Here is a 15,423-nt window from a genome sequence, read left to right as displayed (position 1 = left end):
AGAGGAATGGGAGTCATATACTTTGATGGTGCTTTGGCATCCTTCATACTTCTGTCATTGCCTCTTTTTCTAATCTGGACGAATCACTTAGAAGGGAATGAGTAGAAAGCTTATGTTTCACCTGAGCTTTTAACAAGATTTTGGTATAACTGATCAATATTAGGAAATACTCCTTTGATTGCCAAACTGAAGACATTATATAAATTATATAATGAATTAAAATGCAAATATTTCATTTTAATAATAGATGTCATAAAAATAAGAATAAAAATACTATTGTTGCAGATCCCTTTTACAAAAGATTGTGGAGCCAAAAATAAATGCATTTCAGACCTTGTTCTGAATGTAAAAGCAAGCATTGCCGGAGACAGGTAACTACACTGGGTTTGTTATATCACTTGATATCTCTACAAAATTTCTATGTAAATGATAAATTCTGTATTCTAATAAGATAATGCTGCACCATAATTTCTAAATCAGAAACCATGGACACTGAAAGAAGTTCCTCTTCATGTTAAAAACAGATTAAAAAATTAAGATGTCCAACATCCTTACTTTATTTTACAGCTCTTCTCCATTCATTGTGAAGTCACGCAATGATAAGTTTACCATCCAGCTCTCTGTGAAGAACAAAAAAGACAGTGCCTATAATACCAGAGTTTTGGTTCAGTATTCACCAAATATTATTTTTGCCGGCATTGAGGTAGGAATTTTTTCTATTATCACTTTTATCATAAGCTACACTGCTAGAAAAATCTGAAGAAGCCTTTTTACTAAGTCTGAATTTCACTGCTCGGTCATCATCTGAGTTGACTGAAAGAGTTTTCCTGGGAATGCTGTCCTCTTATGCCTCTGAAAGAGTGTTTCTATTTTGACCTCATCAGACTTTGGTAACTACAGACACAAATTTCACAGTCACATTTAGATTTGACATGCATGCATCTTAGAGGAATGTCAGCACTGTAAAGCATCTGTATGTCAGTAGAGCCAGAAATGCCTAATTATGTGTCAGCACAGCTCCTGAACCTCTAGGATTTTGCACAGGTATAGAAAAAGCACTGTCTTGGTAGGGCAACGCAGATCAATGCCTAACAGACAGTATTTCCAAAGTAGCTGTTTTTCTACCCACCTTGGCAGATATGCTACAAATTCCCCTCTGTTCTGGTGGGAAACATTAGAAGTTTGTTTTCTATCAGCAGTCCTGATGTTGTGCATTATGAAAAGTCAGGGATCTGTAGCACTGTTGCTGACCCCATGGCAGTAATTTATGGAGTATGAATGTCATTTTCATTGCCAAACACTTTACAAGCACATTTTAAAAACTACATGTAAAAACTGTGTACTTATACATATATTGATCTGCTAGATCCCGTGATGTCCAGTTTGTATATAATTGCTAATGTTCCAAACACTTTCACTGGAGGGAATAATGGCTGCTAATAGATGTAGATATCCATAGGTGGAATTTGTTTTGTGAAAGTTTTGGCTTCCTATTTTGCTTCAGTTCAGTTAAGGCTTTGACTTTTATGATGTTATGATGATGAAAAGTTGCAATGGTATGTATGTTCAACAGGCCTTTGATGCTTAGTCACGATTTAAAGAATTTGCATAAGGCCATGATTTCACTTTCTTTTTTCCTTTAGGATATACAGAAAGATAGCTGTGAATCAAAACACAACATCACCTGTAAAGTGGGATATCCATTTCTAAAAACTGCAGAAGAGGTAAAAAGTCGCCCTCTTGTTCTAAAACCAGGACAGTTCCTATCACCTCTGAATTTCTTTTCTTTTATGTTCATCCCAAAAATCTGTCCATACATGTTTCCCAGGCTGTCCTTGACATGAGCCGCACTGAGACAGATAGGAAAACATCAGATTCTCTGTACCTGGGAAGTCAGCTGTGGTATATGAGGAGGTAGTAGGTGTATCTTGTCATCCTTTACACTCAAAAGGCAAGTTGCATGACCAGCCAGAAGGGTCTGTCTGCAGCTGTATGGGATATAGGTTAAGATATACTGGTAAGACATCAGATGCTGTGGCTTTCCACAGATATAGCTATGACTTTAGTTATTTTGTATATAAAACTCAGTCATTTGGTTGAGAAGAGAATAAGGTGGTGTGTGGAATGCTAACTTGAATCTGCCAAAGCCAGGCATCAAATGACGGGTAAGAGGCCTTTCCAGCAAGCAGTCCACTTAAAATCAAGCTCCAGCTTGAACAAATCAAGTGGTAACTCTGCTGGAATAATGAAGGACCTTTAGCTAAACTAAGCCTTTGAAAATATGTATCTAAGCTTCACTTAAATAGTTCTGATATCAAATTGAGAAATGTCAAATTGCATTTAAATAAGACCAACTGTCTTTCTGGCAGTTTCTTGCCTGTTCCTCTGTCAGATCAGGTCTGTGTTGCAGATGCATATCAGAGGGAGGATCAATTTAAAAATGTCATACCCAAAAAAATTTGCATTTACAAATCACTTAATCTTTGGTTCACTAATAAGTATCACTAATACATTAATTTTTTTAAAACCTCTTCCTGGCTCTTTTTCTTTTTTTAATACGAAGAAATAGCAAAGAAAATATTTTCTGGATCACTTTGTAATAAAGATTTATACACATTCAAGGAAAAATAAAACACTGAGCTGAAAATTCTATAGAGTAACAAATAGTAAAACATTTGTTTTTCTGCATGTAAAATTACCCCTCTGTGTTAGGATAAGAAGAGGAACGTTTTCACAAATTTTATGAAGTGCCAGACTGTGGTAGATTTGCCCTAGTTGCAATGAGTAGGGAATTTTTGTGAGACTGAATAGTCATTTATTTACATTGTAAAAATTTCTGTTCAGTACTCCAGGTGTTTACTGTATATTAAATGAGATTCCAGCAGCCTTCTATAGACAGCTCATCTCTACTGTAATTGTGAGGCTTTGAAGCTCCACTTCTTCCTCCAAAAAAAAACCCCCAAAAAAACAACTAAAGTTTGTTAAGTTGCTCACAAGACCAGCTAGTTTCTATTAAGAATTACTGAGCTATGCCTTTCTATACTACATACTAAGTTTTACTGAAGCTTCTCAGTCCTGAAAATTTGAGTCTTCTGTTTATTAAGTGGTAATTATTACATTTCCTTCTTGGTGGGATAGGTTCAGAAAAGTGGATAGACTCATAGAAAAGTGTTAAAATGTAAATAAGGATTTCATAAAAGTCACCAAAAAATGCTCATTTTTCATCAGATCTCACTTTATTAGGGTGCTTTTATTTCTTTGGGGGTTTAGTTTTGGGGTTTTTTTCCCTTTAAAAAGTGTAATGTATTTCTCCAAACAGATTTCCTTCAAAATATCATTCCAATTCAATGCATCCTATCTCCTGGAAAATGCTACTGTTCATGTGTATGCAACAAGGTTAGTTGCAATGATTACTTGTTTACATTCTGATTTATTTTTCTTAGAAAGCTGTAGAACTTTGTGTTTTGTAGTAAAACAAGGATATTTCTCCTGAACTCAGAAGCATTTAAACAATCTGCAGAGCTGGCAGCTTAGCAAATGTGCTCAGTCCAGCAGCAAAAAGAGTGGGTTAAATAAATAGTTGTTTGTCTCTAGAGCCTGAGAGTCACAAGTGAGTCATAATTTCCAGTAGTTTTACCTTCAGAAAAAGTTCCTTCTCTTACAAAATTACTGCATACTTTAGCATGAATGACAGTATGCTAAATAAAAAGCCTTCAAAGAGCAAGATCAATGCAGAAGTTGTCCATGTCCACATAAAGGAATGTACTTCCCCTCAGTTTTTGCTGTCTCTGTAAAATCCAGGGATGGAGTGAGAGTTGGGACCCTTACTTGGTCGATTTTCATTTAGTCAAGTGCAAAGTCCCTTGACATTTTAGTTACTAGAAATAGTCTTTTGAATTTATTTTTAGGAGTTAGTAATTAACTGTACATGACTAGTGTGCTTCCATACCCAGATCTGTAGGTATTTTGGTTTCCAAAGATCCCTTCCCTCCTAGTAGTTGTTGCTTTTGCACAGTCTGATCTGAGTGACTTATGTTCTTGTATTTTAGTGACAGTGAAGAACCCCCTGAGACCTTGCATGACAACAGAGGACATGTTACAATTCCAGTAAAATATGAAGTAGGATTAATATTTGTAAGGTATTGATGCTTTGCTATACTTTCCATTTGATAGCACAGTAAATAGCAGGTGTTCAAAGAGAATACAGTTTTGCTTTGTTGTTCAGCTGTGCTCAGTACCTACTGATAACGGCTGCTTAGACTATAAACAGGAAGTATAAGCTTCACTGAAAAAAGTAGTTACAAGAAATAATGGAGCAATTGCTGCTCCAATTTTGCTGTATCTCCGTTTTATCTATTTAAATTTGATCTGCAGTTTGCAAGTACAACAGCAGCTTTTGTCAATTTTTGTGCTTTGCTCTATTCATTTGAAAGTGTCCCAGGTATGTAAGAAAGCACATAGTTCCAGCTTCCTGATCGCCATGAGTTTGTATCACTGTAACACTGCATGGTGTAGTGTCTGATCTCCAGCTTCAAAAAACAGCCTTGATTTTAGATTCTCAGGTGGTTGTTTTTTATCAATTCAGTCATAAACTTTAATGCAGCTCTTGTAGTATAATTTATTTTCAGAAATAGATTGAATTTGGTTAAATTCTATCCCTGAAAACCATTATAAATATCAACAGCAGGCTGCATTGCGTGGTGTGAAGGTGTAAATAATTAAGTCAAATTTATTTTGCACGCATTTTATGACTCAAATCCAGCCTCTTTTTGTTGCATAGGGAATAACATTGAATTTAGAATGTGCTGGGTTTGTTCTGTTTTTACTTGGTTCTGTCTTTTGTAGGACCCTGTCTGTTTCACATGGCCATGGTCAGGGTAAGGGACCGCACAGCTAGAAGAACAGCAAAATAATGCCCTGTCTGATGTATTGTTTTTATGAACAATATTTGCTTATTTTGTAGTTTTATTTGAACAAATATTTAAAATGTGCATAATTAAAAGTGAGTACTACTCAGAAAATGGATGAGTTGAACTTCAGTGGAAGTAGCACTGCACTTTTAGTTGCAAAACTAATGAAATAATGAAAAGAAATTTTAGACTACTAGAGTTTTTATGAAGTTTTGTGCTCATTGGGGGTTTTGTTTTTGTGTTTGTTTGTTTGTTTGTTTTTAATCCACAGTGTTTTCAAAGAACATCACGTTATAATTGCAGCAAATGACACTGTCCCTACTGCTATTAACACAACAGAGCAGATTGGGGATGAAGTTACTCTACATTATAGGGTAAGAAATAAAACTGTATGATACAGGTGATGGCTTCATTATTATGATGATGATGATGATGATGATGATGATTATGATGATGATGATGTTTGAATTGCTTCATGTGCTGTTACTTAAATAGTAGCTATGAAATATGTTAAACCTCCTCCATGGGTATTTTATTTTTAACATTTTTCTTGCTTGCCTCAGGATAGTTTGAGTCAGAGGTTCTCAGAGTGGTTCATCCCTGCAGAGTAGTTCTGGTGGGGTTTAGAACTGCTTCCCTCAGCAGGGGAAAGAGACCATGCCCTAGTAGATGAGAACTTGACCTATGTACATTGCAGTTTAGATCACATATTTCCAAAGTCCATTCTGCTTTGAGAAGGGCAAATGCCATGCTCCAAGAATATTGTCTTCCTAGTGGAATGAATACTGCTAACTAAAATCACTTGGAAAAGATTTTTAATAGACTAGAAGCCCAGCCTCAGTTGCGGTAGGACTGACATTCATTATCTTGAGAGCATCCTTGTTTCCCAGTGTCAAATCCAGAGCTGAACAAGGGTCCCATATACAAAGGATAAGAATGTCTGAATCAACTTCTGTCTCCAAAAAATGGGCCATGGAAAATTCTTTCTCTCACTAAATAGCAATAGTAATGACAAAGAGATTTTCCCCCTGTTTTTTAATCCACTACAGTGCTTTATTTAGCTACTTTTTTAAGTCCAAAAGTTCAAATGCAGTAAGTTTGAAGATTTTGAGGATGTTTAAGACATTATTAGTCTCATTTTAAAGCCTTTGCTTTCTGAATGTAAAAGTTGGTGCACTGCAGAGCGCACCATTTATGATCTCATGAGCAGAAATCATCCCTGCAAGCAGCCTATCAAAAATGAGTAGTCAGAAGAAAGAAGTTAAACAGGCTTTGACTATTTATTAAGCATATCCACTTCAGAGACAGGATCACAAATCCCCCCCACCAGCCATTCCACCTAGGTGTTTTCTTCATCCTTTGCCACAGCAGACCTGTTCAAAAGGAGCAGCAGCTTACAGATCTACAGATCTTCTCTGTTATGATCTCAGGGAAAATGGGAGAGGAGACAGTGAACAGGAGAGCTGTTGCCTCAGCACACCTGAGGAGGAACCAGCAGGAGACACAACTGGTACCGTGGCTCCTCTCCCATGTTAGAGCACTTTGGGGGCTTTATTTAAAATTTCATAGAATGCATTCAGTTGGGATTTTTAAAGGTCATCTAGTTCCGCCCTCTGCAGTAACCAGGGACATCTTCACTAGATCAGCGTACTCGGAGCTTCATCAAGCCTGACCTTGAATGTCTCCAGAGATGGGGCTTCCACCACCGCTCTGGGCAACCGGTTCATGTCTCACCACCCTCATAGAAAAGAACTTCTTCCTAATATCTAATCTAAACCTACTCAGTTCTAGTTTAAAACCATTGCCCTTCATCCTATTGCTACATGCCCTTACAAACAGTCCTTCCCAGCTTACCTGTAGGTCTCCTTCAGGTACTGGAAGGCCATTATAAGGTCTCCCCTGAGCCTTCTGCAGGGTGAACAAGCCCAACTTTCTCAGCCTGTCATCATAGGAGAGATGCCCCAGTCATCTGATCATCCTCATGGCCCTTCTCAGGACCCGTTCCAAGAGGCCCATGTCATTCTTGTGTTGAGTACTTGTCACGGTTTTGCCCCAGCTGGGAGCAGCCCCTCTCTAAAGGGAGGGAGGAAAGGGAGAGAAAAGAAAACCAAAAAGCAAACCTCAGGGGTTGTGACAAGGACAGTTAACTGGTAAAGAAAATGGAGGGAGAAATAACAATATCAGGACTTTACAGCAAAATTTACAAAACTGATGAAACACAGTGCAGTTTCTCAGCAAACCACAGAACTGCACAAATCAGACCACAGAGCTCAGAGTCATCCCGAAGTCAGACTGTCCCCAAACTGTGTCTCCTGGAGCCATGCACTCCTCCATCACCAGCCCCCTTCATGCTGAGCACATCATTGGTATGGAATAGCCCCTTTGGTTAGATTGGGTCATCATCATCCCAGCTGTGTCCCTTCCCAGCTCCTTGGGTGCCCTCACCTTCTCGCTAGTAGGGCAGCATGAGAACCTGAGAAGCCCCTGACTGCTTGGGAACAGCTAAAAACACCCCTCTGTTGTCAGCTCTGCTCTCATCCCCACCCCCCCCACCTCACCCCCCCAAAAGCACAGTGCTACACCAGCTGCTAGAAAGAAAATTAACTCTATCCCAGCCAAATCCACAACAGGACCCCAGAGCCAGATGCAGTACTCCAGTTGGGTCTCACCAGAGAAGAGTAGAAATTCAAATTAAATTAGCTCAGATAGAATTCCCAGGTGGTAAGAGGATGCAGTAAACAAGATAACAGGAAGGAACTTTTGTCAAAATGGCTCCTTTCATCCTGTTCATTTTATTTCCTTCAATAAAGCATTGTATACCAAAGACCACAGAAGAATGTGTCTGCTACAACAAGCTGTTCTTGGGGAAAAAATAAAGCATAAATAACTGTGGAAATGTAAAAAAAAAAAATAAACCACAGAAAGAAAAAACATAGGAGATGAAAAAATCCTCAAAGTGAAATACCAACAAAATAAGGAAAGTACTAAAGTACTAATCAGAGCATTCTTTTTTTTATAGATTGAAAAAGGAGAACACTTTCCAATGCCAAACCTCACACTGCAGATCTTATTTCCCAATGTAACAGCAGCGAAGAACACTCTTCTCTACCTTACTGCATTGTCACACTCCCAAGTAAGCTAGGAAGTTGTATTATTTTTATGATTAATTTAAATATGAATTTGGGTTAAATTACCTCATAAAAAGTTCATTTGTTGTTTGAATAATAATACTTGACTACCTACACCACCTGAATTTCCTCTTGCAATATGCAGTTTCAATGCATTTAGTGGTTAGTAAATAATGTTATTAAATGTTTTAATGGATTGGATATTCAGACAATAAAAATAACATTTTTATTTCTGATAACAGAATGCGATCTGCCAAACTAGTTACCCTGTAGATCCCTTAAAGATCAGTGCTGGGAAACCATTTGTGTTGTCAAAAATAAAAGAACCTACAAAGGATACAATTATGGTAAGCCTACATGTAGTATATATATTCATCCAAGATACTAACTTTAAGCTGAGTACTTCTGCAATAAATAGCTTTTCTCAAACTGTTGCCTATGTAAACTCACTTTGTCTTAAGTGCCTAAGCCACCTTTATGTAGATTAGCTCCAGTTTTTATTTGGCTACAGAAGTGCATGTGGAACTGAATTTGGGGTGTTGGATTATATTTAGAATCTCCTCGGCATAGAGGTGAAAGTTGACATTCTGGTGCAAATGAAACCACATCACAAGAAGAGTGTTTTGCCATGGTCCTAGGTCTCAGCTAAGCACATGTTTCCAAAGTGTTGAACATAATTCTTATGTCCTCCCAGATAGCAAATGATACTGGGATGTAAAGATATTAAACTTTCATATATGCATCCTGCCCTGCTTGAAAAGTTCAGGTGTCCCACGATGTGATAGGATGAAGAAGCCATAGCTGTGTTGGCAGAAAAACACATGCTGTTACAGGCTGTGCCTCCTTCAGGAGCTCTGCTGGTGCCTTTTGCTGTGTGCTGACAGTAACAGAGCTTCATGGGGCAAAGTGACCCTGCAAAAACTGAGTCTGTTCTACCACATCATGAATATCTCAACTTGGTTTAGATACTGCAGTGCCATTTTTTACATTAAAAGCCCCAGTAACTAATGCCAGTTTAGTGCTGGTGTCATAGCAAGTCTATGATCCGTACATATAATAGTTTACATATTCTTGTTTTAGTAATGTGAAAAGTCTCTTCCCATTATTAATTCGTGCTGGTGTGTTTTGAACAGGACTGTGATACATACAGCTGTGCATCCATTAACTGTGCCCTGGTTCCATCTGACATATATCAAGTGAATGTTTCATTAAGAGTATGGAAACCTACCATCATAAAGGTAAGTAATTCCTATTTGTATACATAATACTCTTGGTTTTAAGAACCTTAAGACAATGTTTCTAAAGTCTATTGAAATTATACCTTTACATTTTTTAAAGTCTCCAGAGTCTCCCCCAGCACTTGATACTGTTTCCCTTTAAAATTTCCTCAAAACTGTTACATGCATTTAATTGTCCTTCAAGTAAGTATTTAGAACCTAGCAGGAATTTCAGAATATGGTAAGAAGACATCCCTTGCTTATTCTGTATGGATCATCCTATTTTTTAATACTTATGTATGCGTCCACAAATTCTAATTCAGCAGATGTAAGGAGGGGTACATTGAAGCCTGTAATTTTTAATCTGGAAAGATTTCTCAAGTCTATAAAGGATTTTTTTTATTAAAAAGAGCATGGGAGAGAGAGTTCAACTCTGATCACACCTCATGTTGTTAGATGATTGCAAAAATCACCAGGCCATTGTCCATTTTGATCAGGTGATAGATTCCTGATACTGAGTTCCTGTTTTGCATCTTTGTTTCTCTGTGGAAAATAACAGGACAGGAGGGGTGGTACAGCAGAATTTTAGAAAACTCAAATCTGTTCTTGTGGCAAAAGTAGTGTTCCATGATTAATTAATATTTCTTCAAAATCTCTGCTGTCTATTTGTTGAAAGCTGTATTGCTGTCTTGGAAATAGTGATATATGCGCTGAAGGTGACACGTGTGGGCAGCTTAAATGACTTCTATATTTTTCAGCATCTCCTAAAACACCAGCATCAAGTTTTGCTTTCACCCTTCTCATTTCTACAGAGCTTTTTGCTTCAAAATACCTAAACCATAGTCATTTCTGTCTTCTTCCAGGCAAGTATACACAGCTTAACCCTGGTTGCAAAGGCATTGCTTAGGAGTGAGAACTCATCACTGATTTTGAGAAATGACCATCAAAAACTGGAGGTAAGAACACAGCAATTTGGGCATTTACTCCCCAGTCAATTTATTATGCCACTGAATCCTTCATTTTAATTAATTACTAGTGAAGTGATCGTTACCTGCTGTAATGTATTAATTACCCTACTCTAAATAAAAGTAATTTCATGCTACAGTAGAAACATCAGGTTCTGTGCCTGGATGAGAATAAGTACTGTATGAAGTATTTCTTCCTGCTGCAATAGAAATGCTTCCTGCATCTATGAAAATTAAAAGCATAATTAAAATTACTTTAAGGAATCAATAGTATTTTTTAAATTGTCCTGGATCATTTAGAAGCTATTTTAATCTGTACATTGTATTTTCTTATCTCTTTATTAATTTCTTTCCACTTTTTTACGAGTATATCTATTTGAAACAGGATCTTCTATCTTTCCCTGCCATTTTCTTAGATAAGAAAGTATATGGCATTATAGTACTGATGTCAGATATAAAAAGAAAAGCCTTTAATTTTGTTAGATTTGCTATTTACCCTTTAATACTACTTTAATACATCTTCCAAGATGTTTATAGTGGTTAACACATTGCTTTTCTGTGATAACTTGTATATGCAGGAGCTACTTTACTACAATGTACATTTTTGAGCAAAAGTCTTACTATTTGTTATTATTTTTATAACACAAAATTTATAGCAAAGTAATACGCACTGTGAATTACATTTTGTGAAAAATATTTCTGGATATACAACCATCACATGTCAACTATAAGATGGTATTGTATTCAGATGTTTCCTTTAAGTGATAGATTAAAATTCAATTCAGGAGACAAAACACAGCTGACAGGCTTGCAGATACTGACAAACCATGCCTTGACAAACCAAGGAGTTTCAGAATTACCTTTTTTGTAAGACATAATTTCAAGTTTAATATTTGTTATTCAGCTCTCCAGTGCTTTTCTGAACTATAAAGTTGTGTCTCTAACAAATTCTTAAGTTAAAATAGCTGCATGGTCACATTTATTTAAATGTAAATATTCTCTATTTCAATTTAGTTTACTTCAGATATGCCTAGTTTACAATCAAATTAATACCTACACAGCCTTTTACACTTAGTTCATTTAACTGGTTTAGAAGCTTATTAGTCCCTTTCAGGGATGGAAAATATACTAAAGAAACTTCCTAACATACACTTCAACTACTCATGCATTTGGTCCCATATCCTTTATTGCAATGACTACTAACTTATAGCAAGGCCGACCCGCATTACATCAATATACTTAGAAAGTGTAAAGTAATGTGAAAATATTAGGGCTTCATGTTGGAGATTGTTTTCTCAAGCCCCCACTACAAATTCATGTAGCTAGAAAGAGGTGATAGCCTGGAAAATCACTACCTACTGATAAAAATCATACTACTCTTCTGATATTTTAGAAGGACAACTTATTTATTGTTTACTTTCTGAACACTTTTCAGACCATGATTAAGATTTCCAAAGAACTCCCACCGGGTACAGTCCCATTATGGGTTATCCTCCTGAGTATCTTCGCAGGACTCTTGATTCTTGCACTGCTTATATTTGCTTTGTGGAAGGTAAGCTGCACATTCTCGTCCTCATGAATATAAACAAATATGCTTAAAATCTCTGTTCTGATATCTAGAACCTTGCAGACACTGATGTCTAATTATCCTGTAGACAAAACATAACTAATAGCACAACATTTTTCTGACGTGTAACATGCAATGCTAACCGATTGAAACCTGTACTTCCCATATTTTTTTCAAAAGAAAGCCAAAAAGGAATCTTATTACTATTAACTGGTTATTAAAGTGTTAGGCTTTTTGGAGTGTGGTTTTTTGGGGGGATTTTTTGACTAACTTTAACTGTGACCTTTGATAACCAGGCTTTGTGCAAGAGATGCTAAACCAGTGGTGTGTTGCCACAAGTGGGCACTCTTCTGCAAGCTAAACATTTAATGTTTGCCTTCCAAGGTTTCAGTTTATAAAGTTCAATACGCATAATCTCTTGCAATATTTGACAAGTGGAAAAGAAAGTAATATTTATTCAATAAACTGTTAGGCCTTTGATATTATGCGAGCATAACAATGATTCAGCAGTCACTCACTATGTATTAACTGTGCCCCTTTTGTCTGCTTTCATGACATATCTCTAGATTATCTGTTCCAGGGAAAAGAATCTTGTACTTCAGTGCTAAAGTACTAGATGACACTTTACTGTACTGACAGCATTAAAAGAGTAGTAACAGCACATCAGTATACCAATATGAGTTGTATGCTTTGAGCAGTTCTTAGTGACTTTTTTTCTTTTCTGCAGGCTGGATTTTTCAAGAGACCACTGAAAAAGAAAATGGAAAAATAAAGAAAAAAAGGAAAAAAAAAGCAGAAATTTTTGCTCAGGTCTGTCTCAAAAATATTACTGTAAAATTATAAACTTAGATATAACTGCAGCGGCCACAATGTTTTCTTAACTGGTGCATTAATAAAACAAGAAGCAGAACAAGAAGCAGCAAATCAAGCGCACGTGCGAAGGAACGATGCAAAGGAAAAATAAACAGCCTTCTGACATTTTGTGATACCCAAGGACATAGTTTCAAGCGTTACTCATTTTTGAAGAGTAACTGAGTTCAAAGTTTCTTACTTTTTAATATAGAATATGCATAATCATATTTTTGTATATGTACGTATGTGAAATAATTTTTCATTCTAAATTATTCAACAAGTCAGCTTGTTTCTAGCAATCCCAGTCTTTTTTATCACCTTACAATTTTCCAAAGGAAAAAGCATCATTTTCAAAATTTCTTCCTTATGTCACTTCTGTGAGAGCAGACTGTCTGTTCCTGAAGTAGAACATGCAGACTTTGAGAATGCATCAAATACTGTATGATAACTGACGTATTGACAGTTCAGAAGACAGAAGCACCTGCAGAATTTTGAGTGAAAATTACCTAAATGCCTTGGACTTCTCTTTCTGCTTGTTTTAGTGCATCCAGCTGAACCCCGGATACTCCAAGAAAGAAATTTTTATAGTCAAGCAGACCGTAAAGGATCAATCCATTAAAATACTTAACTATTTGAACTTGAAACAGGTTTTTGGCAGGCCTGAAAATGTATGCACAAAGCATACAAGCCCATCTGATTGCACACTGTACTAAAATAGGCAGGGACACTATTGTATCTGCAAATTGAAATGTCCATATTTATGCAGAAAATATTTAGAGGTACCCTGAAAGTTTGACTCTTGCTGTATATCTTGGAGTAGCCAGAAGGGTGCTTCATAAACCACCACTGTAAATTTATTGTGTAGCTATTTAATCCAATGAATTTAAAGTATACAAAATTATAATTAACAGAAGAGCACAGATAGGAAACTCAGCACTGGCAAGCTGCTTCCAGCTTTGTAAGTCACACCTCATCTTCTTTACTTAGGAGCTTAAGAAGTGATGAAGAATTTTCATACTACATAAGCACTTAACAAATGATGTTTATTTTGTGTCAAAGATTAAAAGTTTATATGAGAATACACTGAAATGTAGATAGCAAAAGATTTCTTTAAGCCTACTTAGAATATTCAATTTCCTCCTTTCTTTCACACACTTTTCCACAAGGATCTCTTCCCCAAGCTCTTGGGCTGTGCCTTGTCCTTGGGAGCTTCCTGTATTACTTGCAGTCACACAAAATTAACAGAAGAAAATGGAGGCATGCAAGCGAAGTGCAGTGTTGCCTCAGCATGAGATGACTGGGTATTGACTGTCAACAGACCAGAAAGTGTTGAGGACCACTTTTATAAGACATACTTATTTGCAGAAATGCCTCTGCCTTCACAAGGGAGCCAGGATAATTTGTTCCTCCTCTTGGTACAAATGTCACTGGAAAGGAAGGGAAAAAAAAAAAAAAAAAAAAAAAAGAAAACACATTCACAAAATAAAGCACAAAAAAAAGGAAAAAATGAAAAATATAAAAAAATCATTGCTGTTTTCCAAAAGTTTTTAACTTAGCACTGACTTTATAGTAATAGCTTAAGAAGCAGCAATATATTTTATAAAGACTTATTTTTTTAAGAAGATACCACAGATTGGGTTGAACATGCTGGCAAGTACAACACTGGAAGTGTGCCAGAAGGTACTTTATTGTTGGAAACATGCTGTCACTCGTAAGTCCCTTCTATTCAGTTCCTAAATTAGAGAGCAGTTATTGGGAAGGGCAGCAAGCAGGATTAACTTTGAAAGTGTCTGCAATTTCTCCTTGTGTCTGTGGGAAAGGTGGTTATTTCATAGCAGCAGTCTGCTGAAGGTAGCAGCATGACTCAGAGAAGTTCCTCCCTGGGAACGCTGTGGGTGGCAGGGCTCTGCAGAGCCTGGGAAAGCCGCTGAGTCTGTGGACTTGCTCGCTGTGCTTGCCTGCACACCTGAAAGCGCACCCTGTCCGAAGGGGTACGAGGTGAGTTGCCCTGGTTCTGAGTGCAGAAGGAAGACTTGAATGGAAGGAAAAAAAGAAAAAAAAAAAAAAAGACATAGAGAAGTTTTGGATAGAATCCCTGCTTCATTCCTTCTGTGAGTTCTTCAGTCCTCAAAGGAAGGCAGAACTCCATTTGTTGAATAGTGAAGGTAAATTAATATTCACAGAGTTGTTTTCAGTTCTGTGTGAGATGCAGGTTGTAATTTTAAGAAAATGTATGATTTTGCCAATTTGTTTGAAAGATTTCAAAGGCATTTGTCACTGTGGCATTGGAACACCTCAGAATTATAAATGTTTTTTCCTTATTGTACCTCTGTAAAGGTGTAGCAGTGCTGTATCGTATTACAGTTTTGTAAAGGAACAGAATTATGAAGGAAATGTGATTCACCTATGCACACATAAGAGTCTGTGGTAGCAGAGGAAATACTTATATTTATTATTATTCAGCCAGCTTGTTAACCATGAGATCATTTTTCCTGGCTTCACAAAATTGCTCACAAGTTGTTCAAGCCACACATGACTTTTATGCCACATACTTTTGTTTAATAGTTTCACTTTTTAGTTATTATAAGCTGTTAATCAGAGCTTTTTACTCTTCTGTTGATACTTGATGTCTTATTTTAAAGCATCAGCCTAACTGAAAAGAATATGTCAATACAACAGCCTATTTCCCTATCTACGCAAAAATACCTAAGTATTTTATCAATGCAAAGTGTTCCTTTCCTTTTTAGATTTGCTTTGCACTGTACAAACAGTAATAAGCTTCAT

General features: G+C 36.7%; 1 protein-coding gene across 1 annotated transcript in view; it reads left to right on the top strand.

Moving 5' to 3' along the window:
- ITGA1 (integrin subunit alpha 1) overlaps positions 1 to 13,025 on the top strand; it is a gene marked incomplete at its 5' end in the record, with an annotated part of 69,051 nt that extends 56,026 nt beyond the window's left edge. Inside the window, 12 exons of the mRNA XM_084278660.1 lie at positions 286 to 371; positions 568 to 703; positions 1,644 to 1,724; positions 3,320 to 3,396; positions 4,050 to 4,139; positions 5,182 to 5,284; positions 7,930 to 8,043; positions 8,281 to 8,385; positions 9,172 to 9,276; positions 10,119 to 10,211; positions 11,656 to 11,772; positions 12,515 to 13,025. Coding sequence (XP_084134786.1) covers positions 286 to 371; positions 568 to 703; positions 1,644 to 1,724; positions 3,320 to 3,396; positions 4,050 to 4,139; positions 5,182 to 5,284; positions 7,930 to 8,043; positions 8,281 to 8,385; positions 9,172 to 9,276; positions 10,119 to 10,211; positions 11,656 to 11,772; positions 12,515 to 12,559 — 1,152 coding nt within the window. The 3' untranslated portion in view covers positions 12,560 to 13,025. The remainder of the gene's footprint in view (positions 1 to 285; positions 372 to 567; positions 704 to 1,643; positions 1,725 to 3,319; positions 3,397 to 4,049; positions 4,140 to 5,181; positions 5,285 to 7,929; positions 8,044 to 8,280; positions 8,386 to 9,171; positions 9,277 to 10,118; positions 10,212 to 11,655; positions 11,773 to 12,514) is intronic.
- Between the last annotated feature and the right edge of the window lie 2,398 nt (positions 13,026 to 15,423).

The sequence above is a fragment of the Gallinula chloropus genome (genome assembly GCF_964237585.1).
Source record: "Gallinula chloropus genome assembly, chromosome: Z".
Taxonomy (NCBI): Eukaryota; Metazoa; Chordata; class Aves; order Gruiformes; family Rallidae; genus Gallinula; species Gallinula chloropus.
This window is presented reverse-complemented; position numbering and strand designations above follow the sequence as displayed.